Consider the following 22,313-nt stretch of genomic DNA (forward strand, 5'->3'; position numbering starts at 1 on the left):
AATTCTTAAGTGTATATAATAATATATGTGCGTAATGTAAACTTCTTGAGGCCAGAGACTATTTAATTTTTATCTTTTTACCCTCAGCCCCTAGCATAGTGCCTGGCACATAGTTGGAGCTTAGTAAAAGCTGACACAGAAAATGAACTGATCATTCATATGATTTTCAGTGGGGTACCTTTCCTTGCATATTTTATTTTATTAGCATAAATTTGATTTATGCAGATCCTTTAGAAATGCCTGTTGCATAAACTAATAGCATAAGAAAATCAAAGACAGAAATATAGATATATTCATAGCAGCACTTTTTGTAGAGTAAAAGACTTGAAAATCAAGTAGATATCCAACAACTGGAGAATAGTTAAACAAATTGTGGTATATGATTGTACCATAGGAAAGAGAATTAAGAATTTCAGAGAAATAGGAGAAGACTTAGCTGATGAACAGATATTACCATTTTGTAAACTTTATGATAAAAGTTGAAAGACTAATGCAAGTCATATTCATTGCTTCAGTATTCTTTCCTATTAAACCAAAATAAGCATGAGGAAATATAAATACAAATATTTTTATGTACCAAATTCAAATTGAAATATAAATTTTTATCACCAACACTGAGAATCTGAAGTTTTCTTCTTGGTTAGTTGTATTTCAGGCAGATCTATGTTAGGTTTAGGTGGAGAATTGTAAAATGGTGCAATAAAGTTGTAAAATGGGGCCAGTGGTTATAGTTCTAAGTTTAATTCAGCAAATATTAATCTATAATATACAAAGCACTTTGCTAAATGTTGGAGATAGGAAAACAAAAATGAAATGGTATTTGTCCTCACACACTTTATTTTCTCCTGGGACAGTATAACATACAGGCAAATAAGTAAATAAAACTAATTGGAATAGTTAGGGAACTCCAAAAATGGGAATTTCTGCTATGGGAAAATTTCATAGAGAAAGAGGAGGTCATTGGGACCCGTTAGTCTTGAAAGAAGATAAAAATTCCGTTAAGAGGTCATTAAAGAGATGACTTATAAATGTTTTGGACAAGAAGTAATGATTACTGAGAGCCAGGCTATGATATCAAGAATAGTTTAGGGTGCTAAATGTAGCGATTCATCCTTTTGATCTGTATTACTGGAGAGGTTGAGCCTGGTGGATCATTGGAGCTTGAGAATTCTGAGCTGCTCTAGGGTTAAAGGCAATTGGGTATTTATACTAAGTTCTACACTAAAATGGTGAGTCCATAGGAGGAGGCATCCACTGGGTTGCCCTAAAGAAGAATGTGAACTGGCCTACATCACAGAACAGGTCAGACAAAGCTTCTTTGCAGATCAGCATTGGCGACAGGCAGGTGAATGACTGCTCCACTTGCAGCCTGGTGACATAGAGAGACCAAAATTTACGGTACTTTTTATAGTAGGAACAAAGTAGATAAATGCCTATCAATTGGGTGATGGACAGATAAATTGTAGGGCAAGAAGAGAATGTAAGGGAATACGATAGTTCTTTAAAAATGCTGAATATGAAGAGTACAGAAAAGTGTGGAAAGACTTATAAAGTTTTACAGTTAGAACCAGGAAAGCAATATATGCAAATGACAACGGGGTCAATGGAAAGAGTAATGACAGAAAACTGAAATGGAATTCTCTGGTTGTAATGACCCAGATTGGCTTCTAGAAAACTCTCTTCCTTTTTGTTGGAAGTGAGGGGACATTGTATAGAATTGTAACCTGGGTTGATGTGTTGATTAATTTTGCTAAGTAGGTTTTTTTCACCTCCTTGTTAGAAGAGATGGCTCTTTTAGAATTTGAGGGGAAAGGGAAATACAAGTGATATAAAAATAAAAGATATCAGTACAAAGGTAAATTTTAAAAATAGATCCTACCAGAATTACTGTATTTCTTTTGTTAATAGTGCTAGTGCTACTAAACTGAAAGATCAGGTGATTGCTGTGTATCTGGTTTACCTGGATTTTATCTAAGTATCTCATAAAGTTCTTGTGAAAAATATGGAGAGGTATAGTGTAGGCAACATGGGTATTTGAATTTGAAGTGGTTGGAGGGTTTGTTAGACTTTAGAGTAGTTAATGCTGAATGTCAGCGGTCAGGAGGTACCTAGGGTTGTGCCACAGGAATCTTACGCTTGATGTTCAATATTTTTTCTTTAGCAATAACCTTGATACATGTAAAGCTGTCATATGTATCACATTTTCAGATGACACAGAACTGGGAGAAATAGCTAACTAACACTGGTGATATTGTCAGAATCCAAAAAGATCTTAACATGCTTAGAGCAGGAATTGACAAATGGGTTTGAGTTGAATTACATTGCATAATACGACTACTGAGGGATGGATCAAATCCTGCCTGCCGCCTGTTTTTGTAAGGAAAACCTTAAACAAAGAATTGTTTTTTATTTTTTTAAATGAAGTTTCATTGTATTTTAAAATGTAAACACCATTTTTAGGCAAGTGCATTGGTTTGAATGTAATAAGATGAATTTCAGTATATCCTTCACTTGGACTTTGAAAAAAAAGTTTCACAATCTTGAGATGGGGAAGACATAATTAGAAGTTTGAAAAGGATCTGGGGTTTTGGTGCACTGTAAGCTGCATGAGTCACCAGCGTGATATGGCAGTCAGAAAAGTTCATGTGATCTTGAAGTGCATTTAGAGAGACAGCTTTCAGGAATAAGGGAGTGATGGTCTACCTGCAGGGCAACAAGGTTGGTGAGGGGGCAGCTAGGTGGTGCAGTGGAAAGAGTGCCAGGCCTAGAGTCAGGAAGACCTGAGTTAAATCCAGTCTCAGCCACTTACTGGCTATATGACCCTGGACAAGTCACTTAACCCTTTTGCCTGAATTTTCCCATTTGCCAAATGAGCTGGAGAAGGAAATGGCAAAGCAGTCCAGTATCTTTGCCAAGAAAACCTTAAACGGGGTCACAAAGAGTCAGATACAACATAAATGACTGAACAACAATAATCCCTCCAAGCTTTGACCTGATCAAACCATATATATAGTGTATTCTGTTCAGTTTCTGGGTGAACTTTGATAAAGTCAGAGGCTGTTCAGAGGTGATCACCTCTGAACTGTAAGAGCTTGAAGACCTAGAGGAATCATAGTAGCTATACACAAGTATTTGAATGGCCTTTATATGGAAGAAGATTGATTAGGCTTTTGTTTTGGCCCAGAGTACAGAAGTAGGAGTAAGCTGTTCAGAAGTAGAACGGGCTACCTTGGAATGTGATGGTTTCCTGTCTTTGAGGTTTTAAGTAGAAACTGGATGACCACTTATCAGGTAATTATAGTCAGAATTTCTTTGGGTTTGAGTTGAATTACATTGCGTAATATGACTACTGAGATCTCTTCCAACTCTGGAATTCTATGATTATGTTCAGTTGGGCTGGCTTTGTAGCTTTCTAATGAAATAAAACCCAGAATTGCCAAAACAGAAATGTTTCAGGTGCTCCTGGAATGTCAAGGAATGTTCAAATTGAATAATTGCACTCATTTCGCATGCCAGCAGGGTTTTGCTTAAGATTCTGCAAGCTTGATTTCAGGAGTATGTGAACTGAGAATTACCAGAATAGCAGGCTAGTTTTCATACCTACTCTATGGAGACCAAGTTGCCAGTATTTGTTGGATTATGGAGACAGCAAGGGAGTTCCAGAAAAACATCTATTTCTGCTTCATTGACTACACTAAAACTTTTGACTGTGCGGATCACAACAAAATGTGTCAAGTCCTCAAAGAGATGTGAGTACCAGATCATCTTGTTCCCTGAGGAGTTTGTACAAGACGCAAGTTAGACCCAAACGTGGAACAGCTGATTGGTTTTAGGTCAGAAAAGGAGTAGGACAAGGCTATATGTTGTCACCTTATTATTTAACTTATATGCAGGTGAAGTGCCAGGGTGGATGAATCAGAAACCAGAATTAAGGTTACTAGAAGAAATAGCAATATCAGATATACAGATGATACCATTCTGATGGCGGTAAGTGAAAAGGAATTTAGAAGCCTCTTGATGGCTGAGGAGACTGTAAAAGCTGGCTTGAAGCTTAACATTTAAAAAAAACTAAGATCTTGGCAACTGGTGGTCCCATTGCTTTCTGGAAAATAGAGGAATTAGAAATAGAAACAGTGTCAGATTTTATATTCTTGGCCTCAAAGATCACTTCAGATGTCAGCTGTAGCCATGAAATTAAAAGATGCTTGCTCCTTGGAAGGAAAACTATGGCAAATCTGGGCAGCATATTAAAAAGCAGAGCGCTCACCTTGTTGGCAAAGGTCTGTATAGTTAAAGCTGTGTTTTTTTCAGTAGTAACGCATGGCTGTGAAAATTGGACTATAAAGAAAGTGGAACTCCACAGAATTGATAGTTTAGAATTGTGGTCCTGGAGAAATTATTTCCGGCTATTCACTAGAAGGTTAAATACTGAAGCTTAAATACTTTGGCTTCGTAATGAGAAGACAAGATTCATTGGAAAAGACCCTGATTGAAGGCAAAAGGAAAAGGGGATGGTAGAAGATAAGATGGCTGGATAGTGTCATGGAAACAATGAACATGAACTTGGACAGACTTTGAGAGATAGTATAGGATAGAAGGGGCCTTAGGTGCTTTGATGCATGGGGTCACTAAGGGTTGGATATGACTGAACAACTCCTTCCCCCCATTTTGGGATTCCTGGGACCACTCTAAAACCTGCCACATGCCTATATCACATCTACATTGTTACTTAAAAGTTCTCAACTACCTCAGTTCTCTAACCTTTTTTAGACAAAGTTTTGGTAGAAGGGCTAGAGGATTAGAATTAGTAACGATAGGCTGCTTTTCTTAAATTATTTAAGGAGGGTTCTGGTGAAGTCTTTAGGCCTCTTCTCAGAATAATGTTTTTAAGCACATAAAATAAAACATGTAGAATTGCAGAGGAATCAGTTATTTTGAAATAAAACTGTCAATTTAAAAAAAAAATTCAGACTCCTTTTTTTGGGGGTAGGGGGAGAAGGAAGGCGATTGGGGTTAAGTAACTTGTCCAGGGTCACAAATCAGATGTCTGAGGCCACATTTGAACTCAGGTCCTCCTGACTCCAGGGCTGGCGCTCTATCCACTGTGCCACTTAGCTGCACCACAGACTCCTAAACTTAAGGATCAGTTTAAGATCTACTACGACTTCCACGGCTATGAAATACTAAATGGCTAGAATACTCCTTAGCAATGCAGATATCCCTTTCTTTGAATTTGTGTAATGGGTTTTACATCAAGTTAAGTGCTTTTCCCCAAAATACAGCAATAGTTTTAAGTTATGGTATGACATGGCAAATTTTTTATTATAAAGCATTTTATTATTACCTTGTGTAGATTGTTTTTGCTATTTAGCTTTGAGAGATCATTGAAAAGGCTGTCCTTTTCCTTGTATAATTATTCAAAGAGAAACATTGTTTAGCCTTTAGTTGTTGGATATTTATGAGCCATTCCAGTATTCTGATTCCTCAGAGTTGTCATGTGAGTGCACTTTCAGGAGAGGTTCTGGAGTCTGCGTCTGTTGGTGATAAAGTTGTATGTAGGACTTCTTACTTTTAAGTTTTACCTTAAACCTCTTTATTATATTTAATACAGTTCTATGTTGAGTTAGATAGTACATTTATGCACAAGTACGCATTTGTCTTGGCTAGATATTAAAAATCCTCTCTTGTATTCCTTATTGCTGAGAGAGTAAACTAGATGTTTCTAAAAACTCATGTACTTAAAGTAAAGCAACAATAAATATGATTTTGTTTCTAGGTCATATAATATTAACAGGGTTGCAACACAAGCTGTAGAAGATGTTTTAAAGATTGGTAAGTACCACAGTGAATACTTCATATTAGTTGTATTTTTAAAAAGAATTTTATTTAATTTCAATGCTTTTTCTCTTCTAACAGCTAAACAGCAAGCAAACTTGGATCTTCCATTGAATAAGGAATTAGTTGAGAAAGGTTAGTGAAGTTAATTTCATTAGTTTGGCTGATGTTGATTCTAAATAACGCTGTACTTAGTAGCCAAGAATGTCAGCACAAAACTGGTACTGGTCATCTGAATGACATCATGGAAGCCACCAGTGTGTTCACCTTTTTCATTTATGGACATTTCAGTTTTTCCACCTTGTACCTCCCATCATCCTTCGTGCACTTTAAAAAAACGAAATAAAACATATGCCTCTCTTTGCATTTTAAGTGCATGAGCATTCTGTCAGGAGGCATCATGTTTCATATTCATGCTTTTGGACTTGTGCTTTGTCATTGTCCAAAAGTCTTTCAGATTGTTTGACACAGCACTTCTCAAACTTTTGGACCTCAGAGTTCCTTTGTACTATTATATTAAAGATTGCTCCAGTGCCTTCTGTGGCGCATGTCCATGTTTTGCCTGGCCTGCTTTCTCCTCAGTGCCTGCTGACATGTCCTCATCTTGGATAGCAGTTGAGTCCTATACAAGAAGGAGCTGATGCTCAGCCCTGTAGAGGGCAACTGCAGCAAATAGCCATTGCTGCTGGAGGCTGAGAAACCTGAGTCAGAATATGGAAGGAGCTGACCAGCCTTATCTGGACCATCTGGAATGCCTTCAAAATTTAAGGATGTCCCTAAATGTCTTGAAGAATTTAAGCTCCTTGGAAAGGCATTTGGAAAGACTAAGAGCATTGTGGACAGAGGATGTCCCCTAATTGTACATCCACATCCTGGCTGATCTGGAAGACTATCTCAGTGAGCTGTGGGAGGACAAGGAGGGAAAGAAGATGAACAACAGTATGCAAAGGTTCTGAGCACCTTGCAACAGAAGATTGGTAAATATAATTAGGATTACAAAGTCCAGATCACCAACTATAAGCAGAATCCCAAGCAGTCTGCAGATGAGGATGCTGAGAAAAGTAAGGATTCAGAAAGTTCTTCTTCAGATGAGGGTGGTCTTAATGTGACAAATTTCCTGAAGAATTCTGAGGCTCCATTTAGAGAAAGTTGACATGTTTCTCAAGAAGGTGGAGGATGAAGAAGAGGATTTGGATGATGATGAAGATTCCACTTCCTTGGAATCTGACTGAGAATGATGGAAAATATACATTGTTTTCCAAATTACTTAGAAAAAAGCACCATAGATTTTAAAAAAGACTGCAGAAAAGCAGTGAGAGAGCAAAGTCAAGAAAAAGCATGTTTTGAAATTCAAATATCTAGAAGAGGAGAATAATGAATGAAGGCAGGAATTGGGAGAGGATTTGAGGGGCACCATGTGTCAAGCCTAAAATGTTTGCCAAGGGAACAGCAATTACCTGTGCAATGGTAGTCAAGAAGGTGAATGAGCTTTTGTAAGCTTGTGACAAGAAAGGAATTGGTTTGTGAGCCCAGCTTGAGCTGCTACCACTTCTGGTTCAGATCTCAGCAGAAAATAATCTATAGGAAGGAGCGATTGTTAAGATCAGATTGAATATCATTACTTCCCTCTATGACTACAGCCTCAACATGGCCACATACAGGAAGCCAGAGATATGACAGAAGTGCTTAGATTGCATCAGTGAATTGATAGACATCTTGTTTGCACATCCTGACATCTTTGTTGGAGAGAATAACCTGGGAGAAAATAAGAACCTATCTTAACTTTGATCAGCCACTTTCTGGTTGTAATTATGTCCTAACTCTGATGGGAAGGATGGATGAAAAGTTTACCAATATCACACTGAACATAATCCCCATTTCCAAGAACAGGTGGAGCATCTCAAGGATTGAGCATGTTCAGTGCTAGCTGCCGGAAAAAGGAAATAATGACTGAGATCTGCCATATCTGCTTGCTTGTGTACTCCATAGCTACTATAAGTTTGACAACAAAGCCCATCACAGGCAGCTTGCTGCCATGAAGGGTCCTCAAAAGTCAGAGCAAGGTCATGCTGAAAATTAGAGGGAGTATTCAAGTGTGCAAGTACATACATACCCAAGATTAGGCCTGAATTCAGACATGTGCAGTCCTCTGCCGTATCTGCCAACATGTCCTTTACTCTCACTCGTACCTTATGCTTATGAGCCACTCACAGGACAAAATTCAGCATGCAGACCCTCCTGTGCAGGTATTTTTTAACCATACCATAGTGCTGTTGAGCACCTGTGTTTTCTACCAGGGCCTAACCAAGGGTGAACACAGTGCCCTTCTGGATATCTCAGTCAGGTGGTCATGCCAAGAAGCTGGTGGAACAGAGGAGAAATCAGGAGCAGGAGATGGTGGAATGTTAATGCCAAGTTACTTTCTACTTGCATATCAATTTGGAGCTGCTTAAATGTATCTTTATGGTATCTGCCACGCTTTTGGAGATCTCATGTGTAGCAGCTCATGAAAATGATATCTGGAGGCGTATGATCAGCAAACAGGTTCACCACCAGCAGTGGGTGGGTTGGGTGAACAGCAGCCTTTGCTCGGTCCACTTGGGGTAAATGAGGGAAGTAGAAGCTTTTAAAGCAGTGAAGATGGGTGACTGGAAGAGTTAGCCACAGCTTTATTATTAATGAGAAGATGAAAAGGCAAGTCAGGGATTTGCTCCCTGTGGCCAACAAAGCCCATACCATGCTAGTTAGATCCAGGAGGAGTCACTACATACATGTCTTTTCACCTATAGCAGTGTCTACAAATCTCTTAGCTTGGAGAAAGTGTCTGAAATGTTCCAGATGGATCTACCTGCTGTTCACTTGTTAATGGGGAAAATGATCATCAGTGAGGAGTTTGTGGGTTCTTGGACTTAAGTAGCACAGACAATGGTGATGCGTTGCATTTAGAGCCCACAACCCAATAGAACCTGGCCCTGTGGCTGGCAGAAAAGCTGGGCAGCTTGATGGAAAACAGTGATTGTGTCTTCAGCCATAAGCAGAGTAACTATTGAGATTATTTTAAGAGACCAGAAAGATGACTACTGAAAAAAATCAGAGAATGTACATGCATTGGGGAAGCTATTGCTAGCAAGCACTTACAGACTTCCTACTGACCTCATCAGGGCTTTGGTTCTCAAAATGCTGTCCAGAAACCCTTTCATGAGGTCAGATTATTTTTATAATAATAGGATATTTAAAGTTACAATGTGGCAGATACTGGTAGGTAGAACTCACGTAAACAAATGCCCTTTGGGAGGTATTCAATAATTCTTTCTCCAACACGGTATAGACTTAATTACTCTGGATCACAGGGTCCCAAAGTGGTCCTGCGCCATCCCTAGGGGGCGCTGAAACAATGGTGGGGCAGTAGTAGCTTCAGGTGCAATGAATAATAAGAAGTTATTTTTTTTAAGGGGGCAGTAAGCCAAATAAGTTTGAGAATCTCAAGGGTTGCATCCTCGATGTTTTTGTTATCATTGTACAAATTTTTCTCATAGTTCACTTTGCTCTGTCCCAGTTCGTAAGGATCTTTTCACTTTTCTCTGAAATTGTTCATTCCATTATTTTTATGGTGGCAATAATCTCATTATATTCTTATAAACAGTTTGTTTAGCTGTTCCCAATACAGGGACATCCCCTTAGTTTTCTAGTTTTTAGCTACTGCAAAAAGAGCTGCTATATTTTCGTACATATCATTGAAACTTGTTATGCTTTTATTTCTCTATTTTCAGTAACAAATGAGTATAATGAATCTTTATTGTATAGTCCGGAAGAGCCAAAGATGCTTTTCAGCATTCGGGAGCCTATAGCAAATCGCATATTTTCAAGTAGTCGTCAACGATGTTTCTCTTCAAAGTAAGTTTTGTAAGGTTTCACTAGTGACTGTTTTCTTCCCTTTTAAGTACTAATGTGAATTGTTTTTCATTAAAATTCACTCATCTGTAGTTAACATAGTGGAGAAACAACCTGTTAAACAAATGTGTTAGTAAGAGGTGGCTTTAAAGGTACTCTGTTCAGTCCTATTCTGAACTGGTAGATGTCTCAGAGAAACTTTGCAGTTTGTGTTATTTGGAGATGTTGAATCTTTCACGTGGGTAGTGGGGTAGCTTTGATTTTGATTTGTTAATCTAACAAGGTAAAAATCACATCAGTGTGTTGAGAAAAATTGAAATAGAAGCTAATATCTCCTTACAGAAATTTAATTTAATTCTACTTAAAGTGGATCAAAAAATTCAGTGCTTTCAGCTTTTCTCTCAGTGATCAACTATTAAAAATAACTGGATGTTTCTTATAAATTTATTTTAGAGGTCAAAAGAGAAATTAATGGCTTATTTTAGAAACTGATTTCTGCTTTAGCTTTCTCAGATTAGAAAAAGGAAGCCTTTGCTGTTGAAAGAAAATTTGGACCCTGACAAGTCATGCTTTTCTTTTCAATTTTATTTGTCAGTTACTGTAAAAACAATATTTAACATTTTGAGTTCCAAATTCTCTTTTCCTTCCTTCCATCCCCCCACAGAAGGCAAGCAGTTTGATATAGGGTATGTAAAACATTTCCATAAGTCACTGTGAGAGAAAGCAGAGACAAAAAAAAAAAAAACTCAAGAAAAATAAAGTTAAAAAACAAGTATGCTCCAGTCTGTATTCAGACACCATCAGTTCTTTATCTGGGGATGGATAGCATTTTTCATCATAAGCCCTTCAGAGTTGTCTTGGATCATTGTGTTGCTAAGAATAGTGAAGTCATTCACAGCTGGTCATCTTAGGATATTGCTGTTACTCCGTACACAGTATATTTCACTTTGTATCAGCTCGTGTAAGTCCTTCCAGGTTTTTCTGAGAGCATCTTGCTCATCATTTCTAATAATACTCCATAATAATCACATATCACCATTTGTTTAGCTATTTACCCAATTGATGAGCATCCCCTCAGTTTCTAATTCTTTGCCTCCAGAAAAGAGCTGCTATAAATATTTTTGTACATATAGGTTTTTTTTTTCCTTTTCGTTTTCTGTCTCTTTTGGGATACAGACCTAGTAGTGGTATTGCTAGGTCAAAGGATAATCCATGGTTTTTTAGCCTTTTGTGTATAGTTCCAAATTGCTCTACAGAATGGTTGAATCAGTTCACAACTCTACCAGCAATGCATTAATGTCTCATTTTTTTCCCCACATACCTTCCAATATTTGTCATTTACATTTTCTGTCCTATTCAGTATAATTAGGTATTATGAGGGTAGTACCTCATAATTGTTTTAATTTGCATTTCTCCAATCAGTAGTGAGTTTTAGACTATTTTTTTCATATTGCTATGTATAGCTTTGATTACTTCATCTAAAAACAGATCTTATCTTTTGATCACTTATAAATTGAGGAATGGCTTTTATAAAATTTACTCAGTTCTCTGTGTTTGAGAAATGAGGCCTTAATCAGAAAAATGTGGTTTTTTTTCCCACAGTTATTTTTGCTAACTGTATTTCCCTCCATCCTATTTCCCCATTTATCCTTATTCTTTTTCCTTTGACCCTGTCCCTCAAAAGTGTTTTGCTTATGACTACCCTTTACCTCCAAAATCATAGTTTTCTAGTTAATTTCAAGTGTTTATCCATGAAGAAATTCCGTATGAATGCAGACCAGCTACTGTTCTGCAAATAACATTCTTAAGTACAGCATTTAGCATTGAGAGATTGTTACTTACCTCTGTGTGTCAGAGATAGGAATTTAATTTACATGTTTCTGACTGTGGTCTGCTACACCCTGTTGCTTCTCACCATTTCCTTACTGGGAAAAGTTTAGCTCTGAACTTCTATTTAGACTTTGTAAATTTTCTTTATATGTATAGGTACAGGTTTTCAGGTCAATAAAAGCATTTTCATTTACAATTTATTTTAGTCATTTCTGAGTTAATTTTAGTAGGCTATGTTTTAAATTTATGATGTTGCTATCAATAAGCATGAAACAACACTGCTTAAATGCTGATTTTTTTCATGAAAATTCATTTTAGTTTTGCAGATATCTTAAGTTTTATTAATTCATAAATAAAACATATCCACCAAAACATTCTGTGAACTTGGTGAGGGTTCATTCAACTTTATGTACCTTGAAAAATTAATTTGGAGGTTTGAAGTTAGTGAAGTTATAATTATATATTTAATCTACATGGACTTCTTAATATTTCAAAGATGACCAAATTGCTAAAATGCTATGGTTTTTCATTTACTTATTATTTTGTGGAAAATTATTCCTAATGTTAGTGATAAAGTGTTCTCTAATGTGCAGGGTTTGTGTTCGTTCTCGTTGTTGGGATGCCTGTATGGTTATTGATGGAGGAACTTCTTTTGAGTTTAATGATGGAGCAATAGCTTCAATAATGATCGATCGAGATGATGAACTGCGAACTGTGCTGCTGGAGCAGTGAAGGGTTTACTCAGCGGACAATGAATTCTGATCACCCTGAGAAAAACATCTTAATTGCAGAAACAGACTGCATGTCATAGCATTGCATTGAAAAAAAAACGTTCATGGCTCTTCCTTACAATTCTGGATACACAGCCAACTCTGAAATTTGGGAGATCTTGAGAGAACCTCTGTGGTTGAGAAAGTATTTATTGCCTAAGAAAACTGGTGGACTAAAACTACATGGAATTCTTAGAATTGGTGCCAGCTGTATAACCTACAGATGTTTTTAAGTGGTAATTCTTCAAATTTAAAGAGGTAGGTTCAAATAAAAGATTAAATGTATAGGGTGTGATTTAACTATAATAGGGTCCCTTCACCTCTTCGCTCATCCCTCACTCCCTCCAATAGTATTCAAGGATTGTTCAAACCAAACATACTTATCATTCATGGATTTTTTGTTTTTACAGAGCAACAACTTGAATGTTAAGATTTCTTGTTTTGATGATGATGATGATGATGATGATAGATAATTTTTATAAATCCTGACATTGACCTATTTGAAATAGGTAAATGTTTTTTATATGTACTTTTAAGAATTTTATAATTTCAGAACATGGTGATGATAATACCTTATTTTTTCATCTTCAGTGATTTAAGGCCAATGTGAAATTTAAATCTTTTTCCTTTTCTTCCCCATGTTTCCTCTTATCTTTTAAAAACTTTACAAGAATGCTTTCATTTATATTTTGGTTCAGGTTATGCTGTTCACTTGTGGTTGAAATGCATTTTTATGTGGAGAAAATCATGCTGCTGTTATAAAATTTCTAACTGCTCAAGAATTGTGTTGATAATGAATCAAAGATTTTTAAATATGTGATCATTGGAATGGGTAAATCTCTAAGGTTCCTTCCAGCTCTGCAATTCCATGATGATGATGATAATGATGATGATGTGGATGTGATAATAAAGTGAAGTTATATCTGCACAATCTGAATTTACTTTAGCCTTAAGAAAAACCATTTACTGTTTGAATTTCCTGGTTGGGCACAGAATCTGAAAGTCGACATGAAAATCAGTGAAACATTTGTGCTCGTTGTCTTTTAAATGTCTTGATTATAGTTTTATTTTCTTGAGTTTTCATCTAATTTACGGCAAGCTTTGCACAGCTGCATTGTTGTATGACATTACTTCTTTTTTCCTTACATTATGAATTGGATGAAAATTTGTGAACAAAAATGCAAGAAAATCTCTTTAATTTTCAGCCCATTAGCAAATTGCCTTGTCATTTTCTCCCAGTTACTCCCAGTACTGCTTATACAAACACTGTATTCATGTGAAAGAAGTTTCATTGAAAACTTTTTTGGAGCGATAAGTAAAACAATTTGTGAATGATAATAATTAAGAACATAAGTGAACTCAAATGTTCTGCCGTGCAATATTACAGATTTATCATGTTACTTTTACTCACCAATTTACAGGCTACTTGTGAGTCTTCAGAGGGAGAATAATTAAGATAGCAGGCCTTTTCATATGGGTAATGTCAATTTTATTTTAATACTGTTTTTCATCTAAGGAAAACACTATTTTAGAGCTGGGCCTGACTTGTTTAAGAATGAGTTCAAGCCTTTACTTTGTGTGGATTTTGTTAGCTATTGTAAAAATTTTGAAGCAAGCACTTTGCCCATGTAGAAATTAATGGTTCTGTCATTTAAACGTTTCTTCACTCTGAAATATCTTGGTGACTGAAAAATGTATACAACTTTTTAAAAATTAAATTTACTACCATTTTTGTCATCTGTCAAATAAGAATGTAAAGTTTAAATTCATATTATTTTAATCATGCATTCCACCATGCCAGTTTATAAGGGTGTATGTAGTGTTAGTGAAGATATGATCTTAGGAATGTGGCTCCTCCATCAGTGGATCATTCCATCTTCTGGTGATTTTTGTTCAAATTGCTACATATTAATGTTGGGTTCCTTCTACTGATTTTACAATAATTAATGAATACAAAAATTGAAAGAACAGAAAAAGTGAGCCCCATATATGTGTGTGTATAGATGCATATATATGTATATGTATGTATATGTGTATTTGTATACATACATATATAAATGAATATAGAACTAGGTTCTATAAAGTGGGAAGACTTTAATTTTTTAAGAAAGATAAGGCAAAACAGCTTTTAAAAATACATCTTAATAAACAGGATAATTGGCTAAAAGAACAAACGAACATTTTTACTGATACTAATAAAAGGACTTTAGGGAGAAAAATGAACATTTTCCTTAAAGATATTTTGGAAATTTTATCATGGTTTAGCAAATGCTTAAGTTCTAATTCCGTACTTGAAAAATGAAACTTAGATCAAACTCTTATGACATATATGGATACATTGATATTTTGAAAACTAATGATATGATCTCTGAAGTTGCCACTTTTTCATACCATTAGAGTGTAAGCTCTTTAAGGGCAGGGAATTACATCTTTTGCTTTTAATATGACACAGCGAATAATCACACATTGTCTCAGTTTGCCAGACAGAAACTGTCAGTCTTGGCACATAATTTTGCCAAACTGAAACTTGACATCCTTTGCTTTTATGGAAAAAAAAATGACTGGAGTGTTGGTAGTTGAGTGTGTATTAAATACAAAATGATACAGTATTTGCCTAAGTATTTTCATAATTTTTATGATTCAAATAGATTTCTCATGACCAGTTTTTAACATTTGACAGATATATTTGGATAAAATTAACCCATTTTTTAATTCTTGTTACTAGCCTCATTTATTTCATAAAATCTCTTATTCAGAGCATCTCGTTTTAAAAATAAGTTTTTTGTAAAAAAAAAATTTTTTTTTTATTTTTCTGACACTTAATCAGTCCAACTTTCAAAATATGTATTAAACCCATCAGCATGTAGATTATCCCCTTTATCTCATTCTTTATTCTTCTGGGCTAGTAGGTAACCAAGGAATGAAAATTATTTTTAATATATTAGCCAAAGTAGTCAACCTTTGATCATCAGAAAGAAACATTCTAAAAGTAGCAATATTAATGAGGCTTACCCATAATACTTTTGAGAATTGACCATTTCCATTCAGCTTTTTTATGCACCTGTGATAGATGATTTGCAAAATACACAAGCAGTCTGTGATGTGACTAAAGTAACAGTTTCATGTGATACTTAAGGAAGATTGTCTTCTGCTTTTTAGTCAGAGCACACTGTAGGAATTATACCCACAAGTTACATAAACAAGTGAATCTAGCAGAAGGTGTAGTATGTAAGTGCTGCAGGCATTCAAAGGAAGGAGATGGAAAATTCCCATTTTCCTAAGTGATGTTGTTTCCTGATAAAGATCATATTGTTTCTTATTTGGACCATGTAATGATGCCAGTGACTTTGGTGTCAGTACATTTTTCTGGGTCTTCCCTAGGTGTATATGTAAATTTATATATGTACATATGTTGTATGTCAGTAAACATGTAAATGGACACAACAGAGAATACAGTTAAATGTTCAGCAGTTTAGGGGGAAGAGCAAGGTTCTTGAGCTATCTTAAAAGATTTTAAGAGAGGAGTTCTATGAGATGGAGGTGAAAAGGCAAGGGAACAGAGGTGAAGTGTACTGTCTGTGAGGCACAGAAAGACCAGTATGTTGGATGGTAGATTTTCTGAAGGGAAGTAGTGTGTAAGAAGAATGGAAAGGAAGGAAGGAATCTGTTAGTGACAGACTTGAAAAGTCGACAAAATTTGTATTTTATCTGAGAACCATTGGATCCACTGCAAGTTGAATGCATAGAGTAGTCAAATAGTGCGGAGAGTGAATTAGGTGGGGAAAGGTTTGAATCAGGGAGACAAAAAATAAATTGTTGGCATTGTGTAGGTGAGAGATGTATAAGGCCTGAATGAAGTAAGGTGACAGCTGTATGATGGGAGAAAAGGTTAGACTAGGGGGAGATACTGTGCAAGTAGAAACAGCAAGATTTAGCACCTGATTTGGATGTGTGTTCATCCTTTGTTGCCGAAGAAGACCATGCCATCAGAGGAATAATGACATGACTTGCACTTGACTTTGTTTTGAGTGAGGGAGGGCTGTGGTTACCAGCCTCACTTCTCCAGAGCCATCTGAATTCAGTGACCAGATATTCATCAGGATGACTGGAAATGACCCAGGATGAGGCAGTTGGGGTTAAGTGACTTGCCCAAAGCTAGTGAGTGTCAAGTGTCTGAGGTGAGATGTGAGGATAAGGAGGATAATAACCCTGAGGTTACAGATTTTGGAGACTGGAAGAATGATGGTGGAGGCAGAAATAGAGACAATTAGTGGATTCTTGGGAAAAGATAATGAGTTTGAGTTTGAACATAATGAATTTGAGATACCTCTGAGACATCAAATAGGCAACTGATAATGCAAAACTAATGTGGGGGCGGGGGGGGGGGGGGAAGAAACTGGCCTTGGCTATAGGTTGGTGAGCTATGGGGTGTATAGATGGTTAAACCCAAGGGAGCCAATGAAGTCACTAAAGAGTATCCAGGAGTCTTGGGAAGTACCCATTGGAGGTGTAATGGATGATGAACCATCACAAGACTGGGGAACAGTTAGGTAAGAGGAGAACTTGTATCAAGAATCACAAAAACCTAGAAAAGAGCAAACATCAAGAGTGGGGCAAACTTTGTCGGCTGAATGTTAGCAGATAAGGATGAGGATAAAGATTAGGATCCTTAGGAAAGGCTGAAAGGATTTAAACTGATCTTCAGAGTTGGTTGTTATGTAAAGGATGATTGGGTGGGTGTGGAGATGGGAAAAGGGCAAAGTATACTCATATCCCTGAGCGGGAGGTGGCCAACAGTGGTTGAATGTAGCAAAGGATGAGTTCAGAGATAAGGATCTTTGGGAAAGGCAGAAAGGATGTAAATTGACCTTCAAAGTTAGTTATTACATAAAGGACAATTGGGTAAAGGTGGGACTGGGGAAAGGGCAAAATATGATATGCATAAAGCCCTAGACATGAAAGGAAATAGTGATTAAAACTACCTAGGGTCAGAGGAAGAGTAGAATCCTTGGTTTGGATCTGTTTTAATTTGTCTCTTTTAAATCTTTCCTTATAAATGACATGGGGATGCAAGCTAAATCGTAGTACAATTAAGCTTATTTAGACTGGTTAAAAGATTAAAAGCAAAGAATGCTAAATTAATGTGTTGATGTCAACTTGAAGGTCTCTTATAGCCCCAGGAATCTATCTGTACTTTACCCTGGTGTGCAGTAGTGGTTTTTCTTTTGTCAATGGTTTGAAGATGTCCATGACATGCTTGTGAAGTCAGGTGAAATGAAGGTTATCTAGAATGGTTAATATGGAAAACAGTTAAGATCCAAAAACGTTCTTGATATGGTATATCAAGAGACTGAATTTAGTAAGATGAAAAGTAATAGAAATAAATGTAAAATTAGACCTAAATTTACTACACAAGGAAATGGATAGAATGCCCAAACAACAGTTGATAGGGAAGAATCTGGGAGTTTTTTGGAGACTACAAGCTCAAAAAGTCAGCAGTGTGACTTGGCAGCCAAAAAACGCTAGTATGTTTTTCTAGGGCATTGAGAAGCAGTGTTAAATGAAGGAGGTGACAGCTTCCTTTCTTACATCTGGAGTAGTGGGTATAGTCCCAGGTGCCATATATCAGGAAGTACATCAACAAGATAGAACTTGTCTTAGAGGGCAGCCAGGATGGAAGAGGACGTTCATCTCCAGACTCCTCCGCTGCCTCATCTCCACCAGACTATCTACCTTCACACCCCTTATCTGGACCATAGTAAGAACTTAAATGCTTATTGGCTGGCTGCCTAGAGGCCATATCATAGGAAGAGTAACCGAAGAAGATGGATATTCATTCTGGGGGGAAATAATACCTATATTTGGATGTTTGAAGGATTATCCTGAGGAAGAGGGGCTAGTTTTCTTCTGCTAGTCCACAGAAGATAAAACTAGATCAACAATGAAGGAAAATTTGGGCTTGATGTAGGGGGAAAAACTTCCAAAATAATGGGCTGCCTTAGGTAAAGGGTTTCCCCCTTGCTGAAGGTGTTAAAGCAGTCAAAACCGCATGACCTTGTCAACATCATAGAATGGTCTAGGGTAGTCCCTGAGGAACCTTGCAACCGCTTCTCACTGGAGTAGAAATTTCACAGAAGGGGTACTTGGAACATGTAGGTGGGAACCAAATTATGCTGTCTTCAATGCAGGTTTGGTCGCAGTCTTTTAGGAAGCAGTTCAGTGATTTCTGACTAACATCACTTCAAGTAGAGAAGCTGTGTGGGATGGGATGGACAGAAACAGGCAGGGAGACCTGTTGACACCATGTGACGGTATCCAAGTATGGCTAAGCCTATCTCCTAATCCACACAGCTTCCTCAGGGAGAGACCTACATATAATACAAAGTCGACTGAACGTAGGTGAAGAAATTAAATCCAACATACCAAAATGTGTATGTATTAGGGACTTGGTAGTATGGTGGAAATTTCCTTGATGGCAGAGGCTTTTGCATTGTTTCTGTATTCTTAGGACTTCGCATAGTCCCTTGCACCTAGCAGATTCTTACTAAATTGCTAGATTGAATTAAATTGGAAAAGGTAACAGGACAGATGTGTCATTATACTCTGTCATCACTTCCCTTAGGTATGGATAGTCCCAAGATTCGGAGTAGAACCTTGGTAGAAAAAGTGAGAATTTGAACAAGACAGGGCTGATATTTGGGGCCTCCTAAGGTTGGCTTAGAGAATGTTTACTAAGATTTACCTTAGCTCTGGGGAGCTTAGGGGATTATGGGGAGAGAAGATTCAGTGGGCCAGATGTTACTACATAGTCTAAATTTAAAAAAAAAAAATGTTTAAGTATAATTGGTTTCCTTTCTTTGTATTTTGTTTTTAAAAACTTAATTCTGGGAAGGGGTCCATAAGGTCCACTAGACTTATCAGTGATCTACGACCAAAAAAAAGTTAACTCTTTAAACATTAGACATTGCCCATCACCCTAGCCCAAGCATTCTTAACCTTTTTTGTATAATGGGCCTATTTAGCAATCTGGTGAACCCTGTGGGCCCCTTCTCAGAATGTTTTATGTATAAACTAAAATGCGTAGGATTACAAAATAAACCAATTACATTGAAATAAAGATGAGTTCCTTCCCCCTTTCCACCCAGTGAAGCAGCTGGTGTGGCATAATGGATAGCGCTGGGCTGGAAGTCAGTGAGCTCAAACCCAGTTGTGTGACCCTGGGAAAGTCACTCTGCCTTTGTTTCCTCAAGTATAAAAGAGTGATGAAAACATCACCTACTTAGAGTTGTGAGGATCAAATGAGATATTTGTAAAATGCCTGGCACATAATAGCTCCTTAATAAATACTTGTTTTCTTCCTTCTTCTATGCTCAAGAAAGATTTTTAAAGGAGACTTTCAGGGTTTTTTTCTCCTAGTGTTTGGCTTAGTTCCTAAGTATAGGAAAAGAAACTTACAGGGGGAAGACTCTATAACCCAGAGCAATCCCCCCCCAATTAAATCTATTATTCAACAGTGAGGATTCTAGACAATCTTGTGTAGTAATGACTGAACAAAGTACACTCTGCACATTCAATCCATAAACTCTATTGGTACCATTTTTAAAGTGATGATATATTACTATTGCATTCATTTTACACACATGCTGCCCTGGTTGCTCTTCACAAGCTGGGTTTAAATGCATAAAGAATGAGTCATTTGTATAATTTTTTTTTTCACTTTTAATAAAAAAAAAACCATGTAAAAGTAGACATGAAGGTCACTAAACTCTTGGCAGGATAGCTTATATCTGGACCTGAGTGTCAAAGGATGACCCATCCTAGGTCTCTTTTATGGCTATCTTGTAAACATTTCAAGTTGTAGTTACCATTTAGTGACAGCACATAAAACACGTTTGCAACAGTTAATCTCTACATAACACTGTATTCTCTCCTGCAGTCTAACAGATGACAGTGTCCTTAGTGGAGAGGCAGTTCAACCTAAGGCAGACAACATTAATCCCAGCTTGATTTTTTAAAGTCAGTCACAAAAACAAAATAAAGTTAGTCTTTGATCAATGAGAAGTGAAATTATTTGTTGACCTAGTTTTTAGCATATGAATAATTTTTTTTTCTGCATGCTCCACAGAGAGTCAAATCTGCTCCCCCACAGGTACAATCAGTGCTTTTAAGTTGGAGATCCTGCTCCCAGACTGCCCTGAGTCAAGAAATGGCTCTTCTTTCCCAAGAGTGCAGAAATTTCATGGTGCTCCCCGATAACTAAAAATACAACTGGAAGGAGAGGTAGACAAACCCCCAGAGCTTTTTCAAATGGGGCATTCCAAAAAACAGATGCAAAGAATTTTTATTTCTTCTTATTCAGTACTTGATTCTAGGAGAAAAATCAAAATAGCCCCCTCTAGACCTCAGTTATAAGGAAGAACAGGAAGCAAGGCCAAATTCTACCTAGCACCTAAAACAGAAATTGGTTTGTGGAACATCAACCATCAGAAGCAAAAGCGCCTCCGATATAAAAAAAGGAAGGAGGCAGCAAGTCTTTACCAACATTAAGATAGGTGGTCATGATGTGAAAAAAATTTTATATAAAAAAAACAAACAAAACACCATAATTACATTCCCACAGCTAGTTTCAGAATCTAGAAAAACTATCTTTGAGTCATGGTAAAAAAAAAAAAAAAAAGAAATCTTCTATAGTGGGTCCAAGAAGAACTCAAGCTCATCAGTCACAGGAACCAGCTGTCACGTGGCTTGCTCTGCCTTCTAAGGTACACAAGCATTTTTGGGATGAGTATATCACCAAGTTGAAATGTATTTTACTCTGCCCCAACTCTTAGACTAAAGACACTTTCTCAGGCTCTTAAGATACTTTTGTGGGATCTCCTTTCCCATGATCCTTATTACTTTAAGGTTCAGTGATTAGCACCCAAAGACAGAGTTGGGATTTGTTCCACCCAAGCTCTATTTGTCCTCAGTTCAGAAAGAGTGATCTGGAATTCTTCCAATCTTTTCTATGTAAGGCAAAACAAGAGATAAAATATAAAAAGCATGTGTAATTATTGAGCAGTTTCTGTAAACTTGTTCACTTAGTGAGCACTGGCTGCATTCTGAAGATTTTTAGAAGAGGGGATGGCTGAAAGAGGTGGTTTGAAGTACTTACCTTGAACCACCTTTTAATGTAAGTATGGGTTTACTCTCTTAAAACTTATAAATACTTGAAATGTCATGGTTCTCCAGGCAGGCTTTTAAAGGGCATTGACAAAAGTTGCATTCCCAGTGTAAAACACTTATCCCGAAATTTTTGTGAGTTAACAAGAAATGGTTCTTTCTCAAGTGATCCTCAAGCCAAACAGTTCTAAAGTGAAAGGGATAACTCATCAGAAGAAAAAGAGCTGAGGGGCCTTTTTGTCTGCTCTTGTATTCTGTGTAGTCACTTTATAATGAGGACATCAGTGGCTATTTGGATTGGGCATCATTAGGCGGCACCTGATGCCCCAGATTTCTGGATTCTTTTTGTTGCCCACTGTTGGCCTGGCAATGGTGGTGAAGTGAGAACAGTTGATCTTCAGATGTGGGAGTGCTTCCTTTAGCACAGGAAGGGAATTTTCTGTTACAATTCCAAAAACTTGTAGTGTCTTCAGCGAGGGGATATCTCCTAGTTCACTGGAAAGGGAGGCACATACAACTTTTAGACCAGCTAATCTGCACTGTAGTTTCCCTACCAAACAACATAACATGTTTCTACATGATCTGTCACAACCCCTGGCTAACCTGAGAAATATTGGGGGGGCGGGGAAGGGAGGAGTGGAGAAAAAAAGACACAATACACAAAAACCTTGTACTATCACTTAAACAGAACAATCCTTTTGCGAACATGTGATGCATCTGCTTTGTTGGACAATTCCAAACAGAGAGATTCAATGAAAAATGTTTGGAGGACGTGAAAATTAGCAGAAGGCCATAGTTATCTCTAAGCTCATCACTCTTCAGGTC

General features: G+C 37.1%; 2 protein-coding genes and 1 pseudogene across 8 annotated transcripts in view; 2 read left to right on the top strand and 1 right to left on the bottom strand.

Moving 5' to 3' along the window:
- NADK2 (NAD kinase 2, mitochondrial) overlaps positions 1 to 13,257 on the top strand; it is a 57,813-nt gene extending 44,556 nt beyond the window's left edge. For all 5 annotated transcript variants that reach the window (XM_072605805.1, XM_072605806.1, XM_072605807.1 and 2 more), the window contains 4 exons: positions 5,777 to 5,832; positions 5,917 to 5,970; positions 9,606 to 9,729; positions 12,150 to 13,257. In XM_072605805.1, coding sequence (XP_072461906.1) covers positions 5,777 to 5,832; positions 5,917 to 5,970; positions 9,606 to 9,729; positions 12,150 to 12,288 — 373 coding nt within the window. In that variant the 3' untranslated portion in view covers positions 12,289 to 13,257. The remainder of the gene's footprint in view (positions 1 to 5,776; positions 5,833 to 5,916; positions 5,971 to 9,605; positions 9,730 to 12,149) is intronic.
- Positions 6,080 to 9,599, top strand: LOC140498776 (eukaryotic translation initiation factor 3 subunit C pseudogene; annotated as a pseudogene).
- A 6,773-nt stretch (positions 13,258 to 20,030) lies between the features above and the next one.
- The window catches only part of SKP2 (S-phase kinase associated protein 2), a 31,496-nt gene continuing 29,213 nt past the window's right edge, over positions 20,031 to 22,313 (bottom strand). For 2 of the 3 annotated variants that reach the window (XM_072605818.1, XM_072605816.1), the window contains one exon: positions 20,031 to 21,983. In XM_072605818.1, coding sequence (XP_072461919.1) covers positions 21,770 to 21,983 — 214 coding nt within the window. In that variant the 3' untranslated portion in view covers positions 20,031 to 21,769. The remainder of the gene's footprint in view (positions 21,984 to 22,313) is intronic. The other variant, XM_072605817.1, reaches the window with a different exon arrangement.

Source organism: Notamacropus eugenii, chromosome 4 (genome assembly GCF_028372415.1).
Source record: "Notamacropus eugenii isolate mMacEug1 chromosome 4, mMacEug1.pri_v2, whole genome shotgun sequence".
In the NCBI taxonomy this organism is placed as follows: Eukaryota; Metazoa; Chordata; class Mammalia; order Diprotodontia; family Macropodidae; genus Notamacropus; species Notamacropus eugenii.